This window comes from Sebastes fasciatus, chromosome 14 (assembly GCF_043250625.1).
Source record: "Sebastes fasciatus isolate fSebFas1 chromosome 14, fSebFas1.pri, whole genome shotgun sequence".
NCBI lineage: Eukaryota > Metazoa > Chordata > Actinopteri > Perciformes > Sebastidae > Sebastes > Sebastes fasciatus.
Window position 1 is genome coordinate 18431930 of NC_133808.1, and position 23675 is coordinate 18455604.

General features: G+C 38.5%; 4 protein-coding genes across 21 annotated transcripts in view; 1 reads left to right on the plus strand and 3 right to left on the minus strand.

Annotated features, from left to right (window-relative positions):
* The window catches only part of LOC141782757 (protein TANC1-like), a 119335-nt gene extending 116244 nt beyond the window's left edge, over positions 1-3091 (minus strand). For 2 of the 4 annotated variants that reach the window (XM_074659448.1, XM_074659443.1), the window contains exon 1: positions 2928-3090. The gene's annotated coding sequence lies outside the window, so the exon portion shown is untranslated. Of the gene's footprint in view, positions 1-2927 lie in introns of all 4 variants that reach the window. The other 2 variants (XM_074659446.1, XM_074659445.1) reach the window with 2 other exon arrangements.
* Positions 714-23675, plus strand: part of LOC141782758 (activin receptor type-1-like) — a 201142-nt gene continuing 178180 nt past the window's right edge. The window contains exon 1 of the mRNA XM_074659450.1: positions 714-719. The gene's annotated coding sequence lies outside the window, so the exon portion shown is untranslated. The remainder of the gene's footprint in view (positions 720-23675) is intronic.
* dap1b (death associated protein 1b) lies at positions 9396-12682 on the minus strand. The gene is made up of 4 exons (XM_074659409.1): positions 12510-12682; positions 10283-10379; positions 10036-10099; positions 9396-9907 (listed from the first exon to the last, which is right to left on the minus strand). The coding sequence occupies exons 1-4, from the start codon at positions 12577-12579 to the stop codon at positions 9791-9793; spliced, it is 348 nt and encodes a 115-aa protein (XP_074515510.1). The 5' UTR covers positions 12580-12682; the 3' UTR covers positions 9396-9790.
* pkp4 (plakophilin 4) overlaps positions 16493-23675 on the minus strand; it is a 101862-nt gene continuing 94679 nt past the window's right edge. For all 15 annotated transcript variants that reach the window (XM_074659425.1, XM_074659421.1, XM_074659420.1 and 12 more), the window contains 5 exons: positions 22268-22352; positions 21113-21230; positions 20867-21004; positions 20020-20084; positions 16493-17258 (listed from right to left, as the gene is read on the minus strand). In XM_074659425.1, coding sequence (XP_074515526.1) covers positions 17013-17258; positions 20020-20084; positions 20867-21004; positions 21113-21230; positions 22268-22352 — 652 coding nt within the window. In that variant the 3' untranslated portion in view covers positions 16493-17012. The remainder of the gene's footprint in view (positions 17259-20019; positions 20085-20866; positions 21005-21112; positions 21231-22267; positions 22353-23675) is intronic.

Consider the following 23675-nt stretch of genomic DNA (forward strand, 5'->3'; position numbering starts at 1 on the left):
AGTACAAAATCATTATCATCAACGACTCAGTATGTGCTGTCTGTCAGGTCACTGGCTCCAATAACTTTCCCTCCTCAGCCATAACAATGCAACTCTGATGCCAGCATCTGTTACTGGCCAACTGGCTGGGGACCATGGGAACCAGGCTCTGTAGAGACTGGGAGGCAGATTCTTGTGGCACTTTCAATAAGATGAACGCGCTGTAGTGCAAACATCTCATAACCCCGCAGTTGGTAGACAATTTGGTAGGCTCTAGCCTTGGCACAGAGGCATGCAAATCCACTGTAATGGTTCCATAATCAGCGTAAAATTGCCTGAAAATTATGTTGGAAAGTTAATACGGACTATCTCCAGGTTAACTGGCAGTCAGCGTGATTGTCAGCAGCAAAGCCTGCTCCACCTGTTGAGTTTAACACGGGAAATCAACACTATATACAGCGGAATTGCCCTTGAAGCTAGATTGAGACAAGTAACTCGACACAGGAAATAGCTAATGTTGTGGCAGGCAGGTAGAACGCCAAGAGGTTATGAAGACTTGATATCACTTGTTCAGAGAGAACATTGAATCGATGACTTCATGTGTTTTCAAAGATCAAAGCTGCATCTTGACATTTACAAGCAATTTTTCTGAAAGGGAAAACAGAGCTTTGATTTTCAAAAGCACCTGGCTGAGTTACAAGGGGTTTCCTCCATTGAAAAATATGCTGAAAACAGCAAAAGTCAAATACAGCCAGTGGTCAAACATCAATGACTCAATCTATGCGGGCGGACAAGATTACAGTCCTGTAGCCTTAAACCTACTACTATATCTGGGCTGGGTCCTGGACTGGTTTGAAAACCACCGCATCCAATCACAAAATACAGACTAACATTAGCATCAAACAAGACCACACAGTTATAAGAAAAGTAATGAAGCTTTTTGTAAAACATCTGCATCCTACGGAGCAGGATGTTACTCCGCAGTAAGTATTACCTATTTCTTCAAAAGCTATTGGATATCTGTAGATCTTTAGAAAGGTTTACACATACAGTAACAAGCAATTTAGGCTATTCTGCAGTGATATGTTGGCATCTAATGATTATTAAACTACTATTATTATTATTATTATTATTTTTATTTATTATTATTATTATTATTATTATTAATAATTTCTTAAACGCGTTAACTCAATTTTGCGATTTTGAAGAAGATTGAAGAGATTTCTAAGAAATCCATTGGTACCAACCATGTCATACTAACTTGTCGGGAAGGAGGTTAAATAACGCTCCAAATTTACACTAAATTTTGGCGAAGAAAAACTGTCATGGCCATTTTCAAAGGGGTCCCTTGACCTCTGACCTCAAGATATGTGAATGTAAATGGGTTCTATGGGTACCCACGAGTCTCCCCTTTACAGACATGCCCACTTTATGATAATCACATGCAGTTTGAGGCAAGTAGTAGTCAAGTCAGCACACTGACACACTGACAGCTGTTGTTGTCTGTTGGGCTTCAGTTTGCCATGTTATGATTTCAGCATATTTCTTTATGCTAAATGCAGTACCTGTGAGGGTTTCTGGACAATATCTGTCATTGTTTTGTGTTAATTGATTTACAATAATAAATATATACATACATTTGCAAAAAGCAAGCATATTTGCCCACTCCCATGTTGGTAACAGTATTAAATACTTGACAAATCTCCTTTTAAGGTACATTTTAAATACATCCAAAAATGTGCGAATAATTTGCGAAATTTTAATGATTGACAGCCCTACTTTTAATCAATCAATTGATTAATCTATAAAAAAAAAAAATTTAAGTTTAAAAAAAAAAAGGGTAAGTAAAGAGACAAGGGTCTTTTTTAACTATTTTCTGACATTTTATTAAAAATATGAAGGAAATGTCAAAGGAAATGTTATTTATATAAGCTATTTACTTCCACTATATTCATCTTATGTGTGTAAGGTTAGCTATTTACTAAGTTTCAAATGAATCAAAACTATTAATCAGTTAACCGTTAATCAGTTCCATGTGTGACCGTTAGCTCCCGTTCAAACCCAACGGAAACGTTAGCTAGCTACCTGTGTGAAACGTCTGATTGAAGCTAGCATTAGTGATGTGTCGGTCACGAACGAGCCGGTTCAAAGAGCCGGCTCTTTTAAGTGAACGATAAGAGCCGCAAATGCCTTGAGTTGCGATGCGATGCTTTGCTTTGAGTTGCATTGCGTTGCATTACGTTGCGTGGAGTTGCACTGCGTTGCGGTGCTTTGAGTTGTGATGCGTTGTGGTGCGGTGCGTTGCGCTGAGGTGCGTTGCGCTGAGGTGCGTTGCGGTGCAGTGCACGAATAGCAGAAAAGATGAGTGACAGTCGGAAATGAAACAGCATGTAAAATTATGGTATTCTGGAAATTATAAGGTTTAGTATAATTATATTGAATAGTTTAAGTGATATATATGCACACATACTAATCATAGGTCAAAACAGCGCTAAATTTGGCTGAATTATATAAAGGCAGAAGTGGTAAAACAAAGAGCCGTTTGGGAGCCGAAAGAGCCGGCTCTTCTTGGTGAACTGAGCCAAATGATCTGGCTCACTAAAAAGAGCCGTAATTCCCATCACTAACTAGCATTGCAACTGAGCTTGAGTAACGGTTATTAACATTTAACGTAAAGTTACGTAAAGTAACACCGAAAACAACTTGACCACAGAGGCTAAAACAACCCTGAAATGCATGTTTTTAAAACATGGTGTTGAAAATAAAACACAGTGCTGTCATTCCCGGTTGGTTTGTGAGGAGCAGCTCAATGGGCATGTCCCGACATTCCTCCTGAACTAACTCCTGACAACTTCTCTAACGTTACTTTAAACTGTTACCGCTGAACCTACACCTTCTCCACGCTACTAACTCCGTCAACAACTTTATGTAATATGTTAAAGTCTTACCTTTTAAATGTCATGGATATGAAAGTACCCCAAATAAAAGTTTTCCCCACTCTTCCAGCGTATCTCCACACGGACTCACTAGTCCACCACTTGATCCACCAAAGGTAGGCTACGGGACTCCCGGCTCCTCCTCCTCCTCCTCCTCCCAGCATGAGGTCATCTGAAGGGAGGCAACATCAACAGAGGCTCCTTCCTCCTTCCTTCTCCTCTTCCTCCTCATTTATCTGTGCATGCCTCATGGACACGACAGGATGCTGGAGATGCAAGATACATGTATTAGGATAACTGTAAGCTGCAGGCTTGCAATTTAAAGGAGAGTAATCAGGAGTGTGGTGCAGGGACATAGACAGATATACTGAAATCCTTTAAAGGTCCCATATTATGCAAATTTTCAGGTTCATACTTGTATTTTGTGTTTCTACCTGACATGTTACATGCTGTAATGTTAAAAAAAAACTTTATTTTCCTCATACTGTCTGCCTGAATATACCTGTATTTACCCTCTGTCTGAAACGCTCCGTTTTAGAGCATTTCAACGGAATTGCAACGGAATTGCAACAGAATTGCGTTGCTTGGCAGTAGTTTGGGTCCATGTTTACTTCTTGTTAGCTGATGTCATTAACATACACTGCAACCAGGAAATAAACTGGGACACATTTAGAATGTTTACCGTGTAATGGTCTAAATATTGTATATTTGTGACATCACAAATGGACAGAAATCCTAACGGCTTGTTTCAAACGCACAATTTCTGAATACGGGCTGTGTGTGTTTCTCTGTATATTGAGTGCTTTGATACTTTCACAGTATTTATGAAGCACTTAAACCTGCTTTATAATATAAAAGACAAGAAAATCTCACTTTTTACAATATGAGACCTATAAATTCCCCACCCGCAAAAAAAGTCTCTAAAATAGTTAAATCTCTTGGATTTTCCATATTTTATATATTCAGTTAGCTGCTCATTATGATTTCTATAGTTTATAACAAATAGAGCACCTCTTTCAGGACACTTCCTGCTCATAAACTCAACAGAACTAACTAATTATAATAACTCCTTTGTCTTTATTCTCCCTCTAATAAGCACCAGATTACACAGTTTTGTTTTGTTTTGCTTTTCAGGAAAGTTCCTGGGAAATTATAAGGAAATTACGACTACTAAATAAAACTGTAACGTTGATAAACTTTATTAAAACATTTTTTTATTTTTTTTTAAAAGCAATAACAACAAGAGATGCAGTTTTATTTCCCAATTTAAAGCAAGGTTATCAGGAGTGTGGTGCAGGGACATAAACAGAAATACTGAAATCCTTTAAATTCCCCACCCCAAAGAAAAGTCTCTAAAATAGTTAAATCTCTTGGATTTTCCATATTTTATATATTCAGTTAGCTGCTCATTATGATTTCTATAGTTTATAACAAATAGAGCACCTCTTTCAGGACATTTCCTGCTCATAAACTCAACAGAACTAACTAATTAAAATAACTCCTTTGTCTCTATTATCCCTCTAATAAGCACCAGATTACACTGTTTTGTTTTGTTTTGCTTTTCAGGAAACCTTCTGGGAAATGATTAGGGAAATTACGACTAATAGATAAACCTGTGTAACACTGATAAACTTATAAAAAGCAACGACAACAACAACAAGAAATTCAGTTTTATTTTCCAAATTAAAGGTCTAAAAGCCCTCGCCATACTGTCAGGAATACAAGAGAATAAATAGTTTTATTTATTTATTTATTTATTTGACGGTTTATTAACTTATTAACTTTTTTTTTATTCATTTATTTATTTAGTTAGTCAAATTTTAAATATACTGAACCTATTGGAATCAGCTTAAAACACTGATGTGTTTCATTTACAGTCCACCATTAAGCATAAGTCTTCTGTTTTATCACAATATTAGACAGGTCTAGTCTTTACTTTTGATTGGCTAGATTAACATTAAAGTTGAAAATTACCTGAGTGCAGAGGTAAAGCAACATTAAGGAGTTTGGTAGGCTGTTTTTAAGGCTGTTTCCATTATGTGCACCAGTGGGCTTCGTGTCAGAGTAGAGGTGAAACCATTAGTCCATTAACAAAAGAAATTAATGAACCACAATTTTGATAATTGGTATAATTGTTTCAGTCACTTATTGAGCAAAATTGCCAAACATTTTCTGATTGAAGCTTCTAAAATGTCAGGATTTGCTACTTTTTTCCTTTTCATATCATTGGAAAATAAATATATTTTTAATTCTTGGACAAATTAAGCGATTTGAAGGCATTGTCTTCATTGAGTTCACCCCTATTTCAGATCAAAATATTTTGTTATATTATATAGTAACTTTTACTCCCTATATTAATCTTATGTCTGTCGTTATTTGCTACTCTACAGATTAAGATTTTACACACCAGATATAAAGAATCTCATAAAACATGATGCATTAACGTGGCACCACCTGGACTGGCTACAACATTAAAATGCTGCTTTGCATCAAAGATTTATCACTCTGAATGGGGCCAGTCTTTATAACCAGCACTTTTATTATTAATACATTTAGCTTCTAATACTTATCTTACATAGCACAATACAACTTGAATGTGAGACTTGTTATGGAGTATGTTTTATGACATTTTATTATTAAGTAAACAATCTGACCACTGATTAAAATTAGGTCTACTTTAAACTTAAAATGACCAGTTGTCCCTATACTAGCAATCTCATCAAGCATACCGTGTTCCTCCTTGTTGATGCACATTAGAAGAGGATGGGTTGAAACATGAGTCAAAGCTGTTATGTAAATTAAGCCTAATTGATTTAGGTTTGTATTAGTGGCTGTTAAAGGCAGGATGTCATTCAGCAGCTTGCTGAATCTGAGTCTACTGTAGCATAGCATATATCTTAATTTAAATGTTATTTCTATGGTGAAACTCACCATGCAGGTATATCAAAAATGGTTTCTAATGAACTTATAATCATGCAAAAGCTTAAAAAGTGCAAATGAATGCTTACTGGAATACAATTCATTGCAAAGGCATCCTAGACTGACTCACCCAGGTCTATCAAGTGACGCTCACAGCATACCTTAGTTTATAGTGACCTCATGAGGTGACAATATTTTATGCAGCTTGTTTCATGTGCAAAATTTGTCTCACCAAAGAAGTGTAATGTCATAAAACCATTAATTGTGTGTTTTTCTAATTGTAATTCTGTATTGTTTCCTGTGTAAACTGCAATATAAGGAGTTAACCAAGTGCACTGTGGTGATAAGAGTACATTTTTGGACTGCAAACCACATCCCCTCACTCCTCTGTGTGAGGCGGTGTCATACAGTGGGTGAGCAGTGTTTTCTCAGCAGTGTGGTGGGCGTCACGGGGTCAGCGAGGCTCCTCAGATGGCGGAGGAATGGGCAGACACTGGCAGCGAAATGCATCATGTCTGCAAGTCAGAGGACCACCAACTGCTCCGCTGCTCAGACAGAGCCGACGAGGTCTCTGAACTTTACACACAGATGGCATCAAAGGCATGGGTGAACAGCATGAGCATCACAGAGAATTTAAGGTCGGGCACATTGTGTCTACAAGGCTGTCGTTGAGTGCTTTGCTGGCGAACAAACGAGCAGATATTGTCTGTTGACTTTCTGATGCAAACAAAAAGGCCAATGTATGAGCACACACACACACACACACACACACACACACACACACACACACACACACACACACATAACACACAAGAACAGAAGCAAACACACTTGTATGTTCACAATCAACCTCTTTTGGGGACTAGGGATAAAGCTATTGTATTTTTCACACAGGTGAGTGGTAGAGCTTACATTTTTGAAAGAAATCATTAATATTGGTTAGGTAAAAGATTTCGTTTTTCAGTTGGCAACAATGGGCAACAAAACCATATAGATATAAATTGGGATGGTTTAATGAAACCTAGAATGATGCTGAAAATTATGTAAAATTTAAAGGAACAGTATAACTTTTTGGGGGATCTATTTGCAGAAATGGAATATAATATTCATAACTATGTTTTCATTAGTGTATAATCACCTACATAGGCCCCACAAGAGGTATTTTCCCCAATACATCTGGAAACTGGAGATGCTGGCAATGATGAGTTTGTCTGCTGTGAAAAAGGCCTATTTAACATATTGAGGTTGCCAGAAAAATGTACTGTATTGGTATCTTTTATATTGTATATGTCCATTTTGTCTATTTTACTTTATAGTCTTTTATTAACAAACATGGATTGTATGCTGTAGTATTCAGCATTGATTTACAGTTTGTTTAGTCTTTATGTGGTATTATCCTGTGTCTATAATCCCATGTGGGATGAACAATTTCAATATGGAGGACGGAACCTGCCAAAATAAAAAAAATTAATAAATAAATAAATAACTCGTTAAATTAATTAATTAATAAATTCAATGAATAAATATATTTAAAACTAAAATTTAAATAAATAAACAATAATTGTAAAATTGAATTTAAAAGTTAATAATAAAAAATAATCATTTTAATAGGAGCAAATTAAAACAGAAATATCTGTTTTTGTCACATTTCATCAATTAATTAATGCCTACATGTATTTTCAATAATATTTTTGTTACATTTATTAGCATATTTATTTAACAAGTTCTTTATTTATTATTTTTTTAATTTGGCAGGTTCTGTCCTCCATATTTCAATAGTGTGACGTGACAATTAAAAAATAATGAATTCATTCACCTCATCCTCACTATGTGTTTGAAAGTACACTGGTTTACAATCTGAAAGCTGCTAAAAACACTTCTTCACAGTGTCTCATCTTTTAACATGAGTTGTTTTAGCTTCTTTAAGCATCTCTTGCCATCCATCAGGGTTTATTCTTCAGCACAAATGTGACATGGCATAAACAAGAGAGTGAAACCTGTTGTGTAAGCGGGCTGAGGAATTTATAATCCAATTGGCCATCCATCCATCTCCTCTATCTTCCTTCTTCCACCTCATTTACAATTCACCCCAGGCCTGCATTCATAAATGATCCAAGAATATGATTAAAAACCCAAGATTCACTTGCCTGTCTACACCTCAGCCATAATGATACTTATGTTTTGGTACGACTGTGACAGAAATATATGATGAGGCACCTAGCAGGCCTACTTTTAAATACATGCTGACAGCATTACATGTTTCTGCATGGCGTCCTACATAAACAAACGTCAGGATGGCTTTATTGTTTCATGCATATGGAGATGCCTGACACTGCAGGATCCAACTTGACACATAAGTGTTCTGAACCTAAATCAGCATGCATACTTTAAATTTTAAAATATAATTCAGGTAAGTTAAATAACAGACCTTACATTTTTTTTTTTTACTCAACTGCTGTCCTCTTTTGTAGATGCAACATGTTGCAGGAGTCTTTTGCCCTCAAGCAAAGCTCAGCAGGTTCTGTGGTTCTAGTTGAAAGACAAGACCAAGCTAGCCTTTACGGGAAGTTCCCAAAGAGTTCTTCCACTCAGACCATTTAACTGTGAGTCACTGAACATAAATGGAAACCTTAATTCAAGAGGGATACTAAAATAGTTCCTTTGGAAACATGGAAGGCAATTTCTGGATTTTCTTTTTTTTTTAAATCACTATTATGGTCAGGATTTAGTCATTGGAGAATCTTGACTTGGGTCAGCAAAGGTCAGTAAATGTCATGGTATTTAGGTGATAATTAGCAAGTAACCTATTTGAAATTTCTTGGGAATTACTGCCAAATTACCCAAATATTTACCTCATAATTAACTTTATTATAAACATTATTTAATAATTATATTTCCCAATAGCTTGTAATTTATTTAATACATTTCCAGGAAAAGAATACAAAGTTAATTAATATGCTTTATTTCCATGTGTGTTCATAAATAGATATCAGCAAATAACTTTCTTGAAATGTCTTTAAAAACTCCAGGAATCATTACGTTAGCTACCAGGTTACATCTGTGTAGACAATAAGTCACACAATGGTGAAATTTGTGCCTGATCGGAAGTGTCTATTAGTTTTGGTTTTCCACCTCCGATGAAGAGCAGCGCACAGCCGCCTCTCAAGCCTAAAGGCCGTATTCTAACGATTATATGCTATGTTAGCGTATAATTATTAAATGTTTATATTAGGGTAATTTGGCAGTAATTCCAAAGAAATTTCAAATAGGTTATTTGCTAATTATCACCAAATTACCATGAAATTTGCAGACCTGTAAAATGAAGTGTTTACTGAATCTTGTTACACCAGTTGTTGTAATGCAACCGTATAAAAGTGAATAAAACCAATGATGGTTGTAATGTTGTGTTGTTATGGTGCAAGCAGTTTACAGTTTGATGTGTTCCACAAAGATCCTCTGACTTAATGAATGTTATAAACAGATATTTGCCGCCATCTAGTGGCCATTGTAGCTTACTGCAAAAATAAACATTGAGGAATAAGGAGATCTGCAATCTAGTAATGCCATGCAATTTCTTTTTTTTTTTTATTAAATCTAATAAGTGCCAAGCAATACAAAGTGAAGATTTCACTGGAAAAAAAACAGTCTGAAAAACCTTACTTAACCCCCAACCCTCACAAGAAACATACCCAAACACCATCTGGTTATCATCAGCTGGGAAACACAACTACATCATTTCTCTTCCAACACTAGAAGGCACATTTAAATGCTGGTTTATAGTATTCTCACAAACAAGCACAGCCTAGTAAGTAAACACAGAGCTTGCTGAACGCTCTCTCTCCATAAACACTGACACGTTACAGACAACCTGTCAGTCCCCTCATGTGTACTCATGTTTGCCTTTCACAGTTGACTTGACACGGGTCCCTCTGGGGCATTTCTTTAACACATGTTGTTCACATCTTCCTCGGCTGCTGGATGAAGAAGGTCCGGGGGCAGTGGGGCTTCTCCATTGCCGGACGCACCTTGCTGTGCCTCACGCTCACCGGCGTCTCTGGAAAGTCGTGGCTCAACTGCAAACACATGAGTTTATTACACATATGGTTCACTGGCCTGAGAGGCTCTGTGAGTAATCCAGTTTTTTCAGTGGGAATGAACTTGACATGCAAAAGAGGAAGTGGCATTTTAAAAATGTTTTTACCTTGTCAAGAGTTCCTGCGAGAAGAATACCAACTTGTTGCATCCTGTTGGCGGTGGCGAGGGACCTGCAGCAAGAGCACATTTTTCAAATAGTTTCAATAAACTTTAAAAGTCAATTTCAGTGATTTACTTGATCAAAATGCTGCTGCACATCTCATGGCGTGACGCAACATCCATCTCTATGTCCTTGGTGTTTACACGTCTTCAAACCCATTTATTATATGTCAGAGATGTAGATGTCGGCCTACCTCGGTTTATCAGACCTCTTGGTCTCCCTCTCTGGAGCCCCATGGTTGCCACTCTCTTCCAAGCTTTTCTTGGCTACCCGTTTACCTCCAGCCTTCACTGTTGACCCAGAGAAGAGAACAGCTTAAATGTAAGTCATCTGAAAAAGCTGCTCTGTTGCATCTGTGTTTGACAGATTTTAAAGATTACAGTATGCAGGGGATCCTGACCTCTTTCTGTAAACACAGAAAAACTAAAACCTCTACAAAACAAACTCCAGAGTAGAAAGATTGCTTTTGCAGCGTTATATTTAGGGCCGTCCTCGACCAAAGAAATGGGAGTTTCCCCACAAAGAATCACACAAAAGCACCACTTTAAATCTGGTGTTTACCTCAGAAGTTTCTTCGAAATAAGTCATTCCGCATGAAAAAGCATAAAAACAACAACAAATCGACTAAAGAAATCTTAGTCAACTAAGAACAAAACGACAGATTAGTCAACTAAGAGGGGGCACCCCTTAATATATAGCTATTAAAAACACTATACAGATAGTCAAAGTATATAGTTGCAGATCACTGCTTGGCAGTAACTGGAGTAAAAGTTGAACGAGCGGCATATATTTTAAACAGTGGTTTCCAACTTGGGGGTCACGGGATAAATCTGAGAGGTCATGAGAGGATTAAAGCAGCAACAAAGAAAAATATTTCCATTACACAAAACTAAATTATTAATCTTTTTAGGCTTCGTCATTAAAATGAACAAGGAAAAAAATAATAAAATCCCTCTTTGAGGTTTAAATACTTAAGAAGTCATTACTTCATTCTAAAAGGAGTCACAAGTAAAAAAAAAAAAAAAAAAGGTTGGATCTTTGACATTAGGCTACAATGTGAATTAGCCCTTTAAGCAGATCCCAATATAGCGTGCACTGCTCTAATGTTAAAAATTAAATAAATAAATGAAATAAAATAAAAAAGTAAGCTATTGGTGTTCAGTATTCCTTCATGCAAAAGGAAGGCCTCCTCAAATATGCTATCCAAAAAACTTGCCTTGCTTTGCTTTTGTTAAAACTGCTAAAATGTGAAGGGACTCTGGTTGGCACAATCAAATGGTTCATGGTTCAGACCCTGGTAGTAAACAAATGCTCAACTGGTGTTTCGATTATTTGGGTTATTTGGTTTCCTTGGAAAATGTTCTTTCCTGCATGGAGTCCCAGAGCCCCAAAAAAGTTTGAGAACCCGTGCTGTAAGGGACTGCACTATGTTTACTCATTTGTTGAGGAATCATTTTGTACAAAATGATTTAGTACATCCTGAACACTTTGTTTAAATTCTGTACAAGCTGAACCAGTTTGTCAGCAAGTGACATTTGTCTTTGGTCCATTTCGTTTAACATCTTTGTTTTCAATTATTCTTGGCTGATTAGACCTCTGCTCAGGTTGAAGGTGGCTTTGATGGGGAATTCATGAAGTCACAAATCTCTATCTAACAAAAAGAATGATAAACTAACAAAAGAAAAGAAAAAAAACACAATAAAATAAATCAGGAAAAAAAAATACAAAAATAAAACAATGAGAATTTCTCAGACTGTCAAATTGCTTCTAATAAACCGTGGGTTTGCACTATATTATTTTGCATGCATTCTTTGTTTTCAATTATTCTGGCTGATTAGACCTCTGCTCAGGTTGAAGGTGGCTTTGATGGGAAATTCATGAGGTCACAAATCTCCATCTAACAAAAAGAATGATAAACTAACAAAAGAAAATAAAAAAAACACGAAGAAAAAATAAATAAATAAATAAAAAATAAAAAAAAAATAATGAGAATTTCTCCTATTGTCAAACTGCTTCTAATAAACAGTGGGTTTGCACTATATTATTTTGCATGCATTCCATGGTGCCTATATGAGTGTTCAGCTTGTGGGAACACGGTGTGACTTTAAGCAGCAGAGGCCTGCTGGAGAGAAGAAAGAGGGAGAGGCTGACTGAGTCGCTGCTGCACAAACGATCCAACGATGGATGCAATGAGATAATCACAGAAATCTGCGGACCACTTGGTTTCCCCACGATGCGATAACAATGTAGCGACGTGTGCATCAAACAGGATGCGAAAGAATCAGATAGAAACACTTGATTCATCGTCTCGGTGTGTGCACGGCTCTGAGTCGAGTAGCAGTGAGAACAACAGCAACGCTTTAATGTAGTGCAATAAAACTGCACAATGCAACTAGAAGTCATCGTGAACATGAGTTTACCTGCAGGAGGATGACCCGCCTTCAGCAGAGGAGAGTCCTTCGCACCAGATTTGGAGAGTTGTTGCACCATTTTTGAAACTTTTCCGGAGAAATAGCAAAGAAAGCACCAAAACTCTTTTCGACGCCCACTTGGGTTGTTTTTATGCTCAAACTGAGATGACGTCCTCACAGGAAGCCCGAGAATACAGACACGCCTCTTTACACATGTTGTTCACTGATGCTCTGACTAAGAAGCGAAACAGAGGACACAATGTTTCATATTAATCATATGTGTGTACACAGTGTACATTTATTTAAATTTGCTCTTTTTTTATTTTTATTTTTTATTTGAAGTAGTCTTATTTTGAAAATCTTATCTTGGCAAAACAACACAATGTAAAATGAAGAAGCTCCTCCATCCACAAGAGCTCTGAAACTGTTCAACAGAGACATTGGACCTTAAATAAATTCACATTTGAATACAAGCGTTTGTTCATTATGGCATATTAAAAATAAAAAAAACAATCAGTATAACCTATAAAATAACACAAAACCAACCCCTCATGCATATGCCTTATTGCCACTGTTGTGCTGCAAGTTGCACATAGATATCTTAAAATATACATTCATGGCCTCCTTATACAGGAAGTAGGCATTGATATCGGTATAGACCAGGGGTCAGCAACCTTTACTATCAAAAGAGCCATTTTAGGCCAAAAAAAAATCTGTCTGGAGCCACAAAACATTTGAGCATTGTGATGAAGGTAACACAGTTTATAGTCTAAGTATATAGTATATAAGTCTAATGCAGTGAGGGCCAAAGAGCAAATGTACGACGGAGTATTAGGGCCACATTGAGGGAAAAACATCTGAGATTTACAGAATAAAGTCATAAATTTATGAGAAAAAAGTCGTAATATTATGAGAATAAAGTCATAACTTAACAAGAAAAAAAGTCGTAATATTACGAGATTAAAGTCATAACTTTATGAGAAAAAAAGAAAATAACATGTAAAATTACTGCTTTATTAAATTTTGACTTTATTCTTGAATTCTCCGATTTATTTATTTTTTCCCCAATGTGGCCCTAATACTTCAGCGTACCATAGACCTACAACAATGATAAATAAAAATGAAAATGTAAACAAAAAACAGTTATTCATTTCCATTTTTATAAATCCACAGGGAGCCACTGGAGAGGAGCTAAAGAGCCGCATGTGGCTCCGGAGCCGCAGGTTGCTGACCCCTGGTATAGACCTACACTATGGTACGAGTACAACTGTAGATCTTCACAGGTGTATTTAGTCAGGGGCGGCATAAAGCTGCAGTGGGTAGAATTCGAGCAAATCTGATTATATTATTTTTATAAAACGGTCACTATATCCTGACAGTAGTGCATGAGACAGGTAATCTGAAAAAAATCATGTGCCTCTGTGTCCTCCGGTGCTCCTAATGGCATCTGCAAGATTTCATAGACCGGAGGAAAACAACCACTCAGAGCCGATCTGAGGCCTGTACTACGAAGCAGGATTTGGTGTTAGCGAGGTAACTTCAGGGTTAACCCTTCAGGGTTTTCAAGCTTACGAAGGTGGATCACTTCTTACCGGGGTAGATCACCATGGTAACTTATGCTGAACAGCTAACCTGCTCCAGAGCAGGTTACGTTCCAGATAAGAGATCAACTTGTATGAAAGCACCGCCTACTGACCAATCAAAGCTGAGTGCGCGGATCGTAGATGATATTACACACATATAAAGAAGTTTAAGTCATAATCTGGGCTAAAAACAACACAGTTTAAACTGACAAATGCAGTAAGAACAACTGACTGTATGCTGTGGGTGCCTACCGCTTTAAATTATATTTTCATACATATTTTTTAACTTCCTCTTGAGTCAGTTTCACACCGCCGGTTACGCATTCACACATCAGGAGGTTTTTCTTTTGCCAGCTGTTCTTCCTGCATTTGGCAGCTTCAACTGTGTTAATTTTAGCCTGGATTAAGTGTTTAATTTCTTCGTATTTGTCTAATATAGTTCACTCTTCCTTTGTAAGATGTGCCGCTCTGCCCGTCTTTCTGCAAGTCTGTAGACTTGTCCATGTCTGTGATTGGACAGATGCTGCAAACACCTCCCCGTTCATGTGAACACGCTCACAGCCAGACTGAGAGACCCTGGGTTGATTTACCGAGTTGATAACCACCTTCGTAGGACCGCTTAGCGTGATCTCGTTTGTTAGGGTTAGTAAAGACAGATAACGAGAAGATACCCTGGGTATGTTGAACTCGCTTCGTAGTACAGGCCTCTAGAGTCTGCCGTCCAGCTTCCGTCTATGAGAGCCGCGAGTCAATCACTCGTGAACTCTGATCAAATGGTCAAACTAGGCAGCGCTGATCAATTATGAATCAATATTCTCTTACTGTAATGCCTATTTCTTGCCTCAAATGTTTTCAGAAACATCTTGTAGTGTAGTGTTTACCTGTAAGATGAGAAAGTTGTGACCCGGCAGCCATGTTGAGAACAGTTGAGGAAATACCAAGCACCGCCCACCAGCTGGAGCACAGCCAATAGGAACGCTCAATAGAAAGGCTCTCTCTAAAAAGACCCGAGAGGTTATTTTGGAATTTTTGCCCAATGATGCCAAACAATTGTTGCTTACTGAAGCTTTAAGGCAAAGGCCATATAGCATTGGTTGCTTTGTTGTTAAAAAAAATGCTTTACTTTTCTCATAGGCAGGTATTATGCAAATATATTACTTGGTGACATCACCACATTATGGAAACAAAGGCAGGACTTCAATCAAGGCGTTTCAGCCAGTTCAGGAGCAGTGTTTCTGTGGAGGAGAGCAACTCCCTTTAGCGTGGACTTTGGGCTTTGTAGCTTTGCAGAACTTTTACATGCACAAAAACTATATAACACACTAAAGGAAAGGGGAAAAGCACAAAAGCATAATAGGTCCTCTTTAAATCCTACCTTTATTTCTTGCCAGGAAGCTCCAGAGCTGCTATTGTATTTAGTTTCCTTCTCCTTTTTCCTGTTTGTGGTTTTATTTTATCATCGTATTCTTGAACTTGCATCATGTTGCTCCTACGACTATTATACTACTACTACTACTTCTGCTACTTTGCTACTTCAGCATTGCTACAGAGAGGGGGGTGGGCTCATGGTTACACCAATTTGTACCCCAGTATAGTGATAGTCCTTCTTTACATAACTGGAAAACATTTAGTGACTGCAAGCCTCATCACAATTTTATAGAGAAGTAAATGTTGTTCTCCAACACACTGATAGATGCATGGTCCACACCAGCACTTTGCATTTAGTGGTAATCATGATCTGCTTACCTTGATGTACTGCGTCATGATTTGCAGATGTGAACGTTCACATTAAACATGCACTGACAGTATCAAACAATGCATAACTGAATTGACTTGAACTGAAAGCTTTCATACAAATAGTTAAAAAAGGACGTTTACAAGTTTTTGTGAACCTAAGAGTAACAGTTTTATGAAACGCAGGGCTGCTGATCGACTGCTGGCCTCCCTCCACTCGTGGTTGAGTGAATACAATGTAATGAAACATTTTCACCCTGACAGGAAATGGCATTTGGGTCTCTCCATATTCACACTCATTTCTGTTTGTGTGCATAAAAAGTGGCAGTAAACAGTGAGTGTGAAAGATATGTTTACACCGTACCTGTGAAAAGATGCAATTACACGACGTGTTTAAAAAACAAAACTGACCTTTTATTATTTTCGCATGGTTGTGTTATGATGCCATCTTTGTCCACATATTTCTTCATATATTTATATATCTATAGAGATTTAACATGGCACAAGTTTCTTTTTTTTAAACCAGTGCTGATGAGTGTAAACCAGGTAACATGTTGTTTTTTTTCTGTATTTACAATAAAATGAAAGAAATGTACAAGACTCCATGGCATTACACAGCTTCAACATTAACGTACAGATACAATTTGATCCCTCTGTACAATCTAACATCATTAGTTTACTATTATTGTTCTTTTTTGTTGTTGTTTTTTTTTTTTTTTTTACAGTTATGAGTTCATGATCCATTTTGGCTTCAGCACATACACATTCCCCATCTTGACTCTTACCGCAGACCCTCGCTCACATGACTCACTCCTTTCACCATGCTATCACAGCTAAGAGTTTCATAAAGAAATAAAACTAACATCTAGACAGGACGCACGTCTCCTCGCTGTAGTGTGGGGGTTTTCGTCCCTCAACAGACCCCCAGCATGATTCCTTCTTCCTCTACTAAAATAAAAAATAATTTAAAAAAACATTCCTTGATTTCCTTCTTTGGCACACGTTCCATCTTCCCATCTGCCATCGCTCAGCTGAACTCCCCCCTCCACACCCACGCATTCGTTTTAAAACAAACACACTTATGAAGCCAAGTTCATGAAAAAGTTTTTTGTCGGTTCTTGTTGTGTGCTCCTCCCCGGCTCCTCGCCTCTCCGCTGCAGGGTGAAGACGCCGCCCCTCAGGAGCATCTCCGGACCTATACCCAGGAGTCAGGAGAGCCGGGGTACTGCTCTGCCCTGTAGGAAGGCCTCCGTGTGCTAGCGTAAAAGTCCACATAGTTGGTGGTGGATTTCAGTCCGTGAGGCTGGGAGCTATAGTCGACTGTGGGCGGGTAGGTGATGACCTCCTCCAAGTACGGGTCGTCGTAGCCGTGGGGATGCTGCAGGTACATCCTGTACGTATCGTAGCTCCTCCTGCCCGGCTCGTCTGTGTAATACACAGGCTGCAAGGAAAAGAGACAGGGAGACTGTGATGAACTGGTTTTCACTGGAATATGATGAAGAGTCAGCAGTGACAGGCACATTTACTAAAGTATTGTACTTAAAGTTAAACTCCTCATGAGTCAAATCATGAAATAAAATCTGTTTTTTGATACTCATTTCAGTGTTGGTGGCAGAGTCTACAAGATTCAAATTCCTTCACGAGATATAAATGACCCATGTCTGTAATCTAGTGTGACTGGTTTAATTTCGTCTCACTGATGTCAGCCTCACTGTTAACTCTCTTTACACCGCATCAGAGTTGCATTAAGTTAAAGAGGACCTATTATGCTTTTCCCCTTTCCTTTAGTGTGTTATATAGTTTTTTGTGCTTGTAAAAGGTCTGCAAAGTTACAAAGTCCACCCCAAAGGGAGTTCCTCTCCCCAACAGAAACACTGTTTCACCACCATGTTACGGAAGAAAAGGCGAGACTTCAAGCAAGGTGTTTCAGGCAGTTCAGGAGCAGTGTTTCTGTGGGGGAGAGTAACTCCCTTTGGTGTGGACTTTGGGCTTTATAACTTTGCAGACCTTTTACATGCACACAAAACTATATAACACACTAAAGGAAAGGGGAAAAGCACAATGTCATCTAACTTTTAGCAAGAAAGCCAATAAGTATATATCCTCGATAATAAGAAAAGGAAACAACATATGCTACTATCTCAGCAGTTTCAGCAAAATGCACTCTTGCCTGGCTGAAGGTTGTTTTTTTTACACCAGTAGGCTAATCAATCACCTCCTCGCCTACACATCTATACTCTCTCTAGCCACTAAGGAAACAGAAAAACTGCTTCAAGGTAAACGGTATAAATTCAGAAGATAGAAGGAATTTGTCTGGAATAAATGGGTTGATGACTGTCCTCACACATTAACCGGTCTAAATGTGATGGGATGAAGGACACAAGAGAACTCTCTCTTTTGTCTCCCCCTCATCACTGTGCCCGTTATCTGAATGGGCACACATGGACGAGTCCCGCAGTGACAGGTGCCTGAGACGCACCCAGACCATCCCAATCCCAGCAGTCACATTCACTCTCGCTCAGACAATAGCTGATGTGCTGGGTCATTCCCGGCATCGCCATTTATCCGCAGCGGAATACGCTGTCAGTCTCTTTGTATTAGTCAAGTGGGGCAGAAGAGCCGGTCGTTCTCGCCAGGTTTATACAGCGCGGTGGAGGGATCTCAAACAAGAGCCTTGTAGCATTAATATCAAACACTTCCTAGAAGAAAACATTGGTTTTCAAAGATGGGATCACACCTAAAGTCTTAGTCTAGAATAATGAAGATCAAAGAAATCAATCAATAAGAAATCTAATATATTTATTTGTTTTAAGTCATTTATCAGGGAAAGATTTTCAACATTTTCTTGTTCAAGCTGTTTTTCTGCCTTTTAAATCATTGGCAATTGAATATCTTTCTGTTGTTCAGCCATTTGAAGATACCACTCTAAGCTAAGGGAAACTGTGAAACTGGCATTATTCACTTTATTCTGACATTTAATGGTTAATTGAAAAATAATCAACAAACGATAATGAAAATAATGATTAGCTGCCGCCCTAGTGCAAAGCTTTCGTTGTTGTTTTTGATACATTTAAACTTCTACCAGCTTTTAAATGTTGTGGATGCAACACTGATTAGCTTCTGACTTGGAACATGCAAAACTGTCAGACCTTTCCACCAACGCCTGAAGCATGTCATGTCATATGCTACACGCCCCGAATGTGTGGGATTGTACGTGTGTTACCGTGATGCTATAATGTTATGTTACTGCGGGGGGCGCTGCGTGTCGTTGTCATACTTGTCAATCTTGAGACCTCCAAAATACAGAGGATTTCAATACCAAAGTGGGGGGGTCTGGGGGTCCACCACCAGAAAAAAATTAGTTTCAGAGACTTTGCTTTCCTGCATTCTGGTGACTTTTAAAGAGTGAAAATAACAAAATAAGTACACTGCAACAGCATTTTCATGTTAAATAGGCCTACCTTTACTTTTAATTCTCAGGAAGGAAAACTGAATAATTCAGCCCTCTGGGGTGAACTTGTGTGAATCTCTGGATAAACTAATATTCATCAGTTTTAGTCACTCATTCATATTTTGCTCCTACTTGAGTATTTCTTTCTCTTAGTACTCTCCAATTCTCTCTCCGTCTCTCACTCACTAAACGCTCTTTCAGACACAATACGACAACGGCACCACTGTGAACTGAAACACATTATTTCCAATGACTTGCACCGCGCCACAACAGATTTTTGCTGGAGCAAAGCCCAACTTTGGGCGCCAGCTGTGATGTGCGGCTCAAACCGCGTTGTGTCGCGAGCAGCTCTCCTCCGCCGGGAAACGACATTTGGTGTAGCTCTATTGTCGTCCGGGTGGAAACAGTAGGGGTTATACACTCTGTATTTTTGCCAGGAACAGGTTGAGATATTTAAAAGGAAAAAAAGGTATGAAAATGTGTCATAAATCAGGAAAAATACTGGAGCATTGTGACCCCTGGAGAAGGCATTGAAAAACGGGAGTCTCCTGGGAAAATCGGGAGGGTTGGCAGGTATGGTCGTTGTCTATAAAATATTCTGTACAAATAAACTAAAACTAAAAAGGTAAATACAGAATAATCTCACAGGATACGGCAGCCGGGTTGAATCGGAGCAGAGAAACCAGGAGCAGATGCGAATGAAGAGCCTGTGAAGTCGAACCAAACATTTATGCAGACTGATCATATTCACCTGTGTTCTTCTGGGCTCCTCTCTTGTGGGGGATGAGTAGTAATATGGAGAAGGCTTTCCAGACCCTGGAAGAACAAAAATAAATAAATAAAAAGAGCAATTCAGTGGGACTTGATGCAAATACACCTCATCTCACATCAGTGAAAAAGTCTGCACATCCCCATAGGACAAATGTCTGTATTTAGATAGAGAAGGATCAAGAAGTGCTACGCTGAGCTGCGGAGAGCAATAACACCGAATAATAGAGTTGGCCGCTGCTGTTCTGTTGTTTGCATAGCCCATGGGATGGTTATTTTCATTGGCACTTTATCAAACTGGTGGAATCCTGAAACTCAATTTCTATTTCGCTATGTAATGGGTGGACTGTTGAGGCTGCGGCTCATTTTGTTTACTCTGTCTCCCCGTGCTCACACCAACCTGCGTGGGCTGGCGAGAGCTCTCGACTGGCTGTAGTATGTCTGGGTGCCCACTCACTGCCCCTGTCTGCAGGCTGCGACTTGGGCCCGCTAACAATGGCACCATTGTGGAGTGTCCACCACCACTGGCCTGCCAGTTCACTTTACTGCTGTTCTGAAGCGCTCTGAATTAAAATGACTGTCTGTCTCAGGGCTGGCAGGCTTAACGGGAGATGATAAGAGAGGCAGGAAGACGAGACTGGCTATGGAATCTGCTCGGAGCGTTATGAGGGATAAAACAGATAAAGTCCTGCACATGGAGGACCAGAGGGTAGCGTGTGATTACAGTCTGGTGCAGATAGCGGATACTGTTTGAATACGGCTTTAAAAGATATAATATGCAGACGGTAAGCACTTTCAATAGCTTTCAGATGTGTGCGTAGTTTGAGTACCTGTATACTGGTTTTTATGGATACTGTTGCCCCCTTGGTAATTATAAAATTGCATAGTTGACGGTGCTCTCTGGTAATCTCTGATACTGTCTCTATGCTCTTTGACCAGCACGGCAGGAGACGACGTGGCACTGGCAGCTGTGTGGAGAGGAAAAACACATTTTAACAATAAATTCCAGAGGTTTTCCTGTTTCACTGGCAGAGTCTATTTTCATTTGGCAGTGTGTGTGGGAAACTAGAGCCTACCAGGGTGGTTGACTGGAGACATCTGAATGGTGCTGGTGGGGAGGGTGGGCTGGGACTTGAACCGGTCTCGTTCAAGTGTTGACACTGGGGTGAGGAAATGGTTCTGGTTCCATCCATCCTGTTAGGGAGAAGAAAGAGGAGAAGTGGTGGTTTGAATAACGAGAGCAGTAAAACTCTTGAGTGGTAGCTTTAAAAATGCCCTTTCTTTGGCCACAGAGGGAATATTAATAAAACTCCTTTGCTGTGTGGTCCACAGTAAGCCCGTATTGATAGAAGGCACAGTTACTATTTTTTTTTACATCTTCTTTCTTTTCAGTTAAAATTAGGGCTGTCAAAATGAAATGTGATATTAACAAGTTAACACAAATTTGTTTTAATGCTGCCATTTCTTTAAGGAATTAACACAATCGATCTTTCGGATGTTGTAGCAGGCTAGAGTGAACATTTACTGGCATCATATGAAACTAGAAAAACCTAAGGAATCCATTGGAACCAACCATGTCATACTGGCTTTGTCGGGAAGGAGGCTAAACAACGCTACAAAAAAAACCCATCATGGCCATTTTTAAAGGATTCCCTTGACCTCTGACCTCAAGATATGTGAATGAAAATGGGTTCTATGGGTACCCATGAGTCTCCCCTTTACAGACATGCCCACTTTATGATAATCACATGCCGTTTGAGTCAGCACACTGACACACTGACAGCTGTTGTTGCTTTTTGGGCTTGAGTTTGCCGTGTTATGATTTGAGCATATATTTTATGCTAAATGCAGTACCTGTGAGGGTTTCTGGACAATATTTGTCATTGTTTTGTGTTGTTAATTGATATCCAATAATAAATATATACATACATTTACATAAAGCGAGTATATTTGCCCACTCCCATGTTGATAAGAGTATTAAATACTTGACAAAACTCCCTTTAAGGTACATTTTGAGCAGATAAATAATGTGAGATTCATTTGCGATTACTCGCGATTAACAGCCCTAGTTAAACTCCAAACATGCAGTACACATTACAAATTAAAACATGTTTGTTTCTTACAGTTAAACTGCCTCTCCTTGCAAGATATTCAATTGTGCACAGACAATATTAGGTGACTGCTTTAACGGTACCATCACGGGCCGTCGCTATCAGTCCCAATGTTCTTACTTTCTTATAGATGGTACGCAGATCCCGGTACTGCCACAGTGTGTTCAGCACCTGAGCTGCCGCTTTAACCACCTTCATAGAGTACCTGGAAAACAGACAATAATAATATTAATGACTTTATTAAGGACACAGAGAAAAGGTCCATAGCGTACTAAATAAAAACAGACAATATATGCAAAAATACAATGAAATAAAATAAATAAAACATGAAAAAAAACCAGCTAATACATGGCAATACATAAGCAGCTTAAGTATTCATATCAAAAAGACAGAAATCAGCAAACCGTAACCACATGCAAACAGAGCCAGTGGCTCCACTATCTGGATGAAAACCTGACCGAGCTCAGCTCAGGGTTGGCCAAGGCCAGAATAATAACATTTTCTGAAGCAGACAGCCTGCACATAAATCGATACATAAGATTTCGTATTATGGCAGAGCAGGTGGGCACATCGACCTTTACGAACATTTGGCTGGCACCACACCATCGTGGAAGCATCGTTGTCTCTGCTTTTTGCTTTTTCTATAAAAACACCACAAGTGGGCAGTATATAACGGGGTACAAAATGGTTTAAATAAAGCTATCTTCATAGTAAACGAACACATGCTGAATTTATGAGCAAGCATGTTAGCTTGCAATTCTTTCTCATCCGAGAAGTCATTGACAATATGATTGACCGAGATATGTAATCTCATTACACTCTTTAAGAGCAAAACCAGATAAGAAGAATTCAGGAAATTAGGGATGCACCGATCCAACTTTTTCAGTCCCGATATCGATAGCGATACCTGGGTTTTGGGTATCGGCTGATACCGAGCACCGATCTGATACCAGTGTTTCATTAATAAGCTGTATGCCTCGCTGTGTAGAAGTGACTGGGATCATTCTTTTATGTGTAAGGAAACATCAGGCTTGACTTTAATATTGCTTTCCTAATTTTGTAAAGCAAAATGTGACCAATAAATACATAAATATAAATGTATTTAATTGTTATTTATTATTAAAATAATAATTTGTACACCAGCAACTTGGTAAAAAATCTTAAAAATTAACAGGAATTCCAATTCGAGTGTAAACCTTTTTAATACAAATTGGTCAAAACGTAAATAGGTATTAGAATTACAGTATATAATGCATATAGTATATAAACATAACATTTAATTGAATAGATCGGCCCAATTGTCACCAATATCCGAGCCAGTATCGGTATCTGTGCATCCCTACAGGAAATACTAATTATCTGTCTTATTTACTTAACTAGACAAAAACATAAATATGTATTTTGGAGTATTCCCGAGTAACCTTATTTTAAGTCACACTGTAAATATTACAGGACAGTATGGTCGGAGGAAGAGAGTGTCCTCAGTGTGTTTTAACCTGGAACATTACTGAATATATAGCAGGCTAGA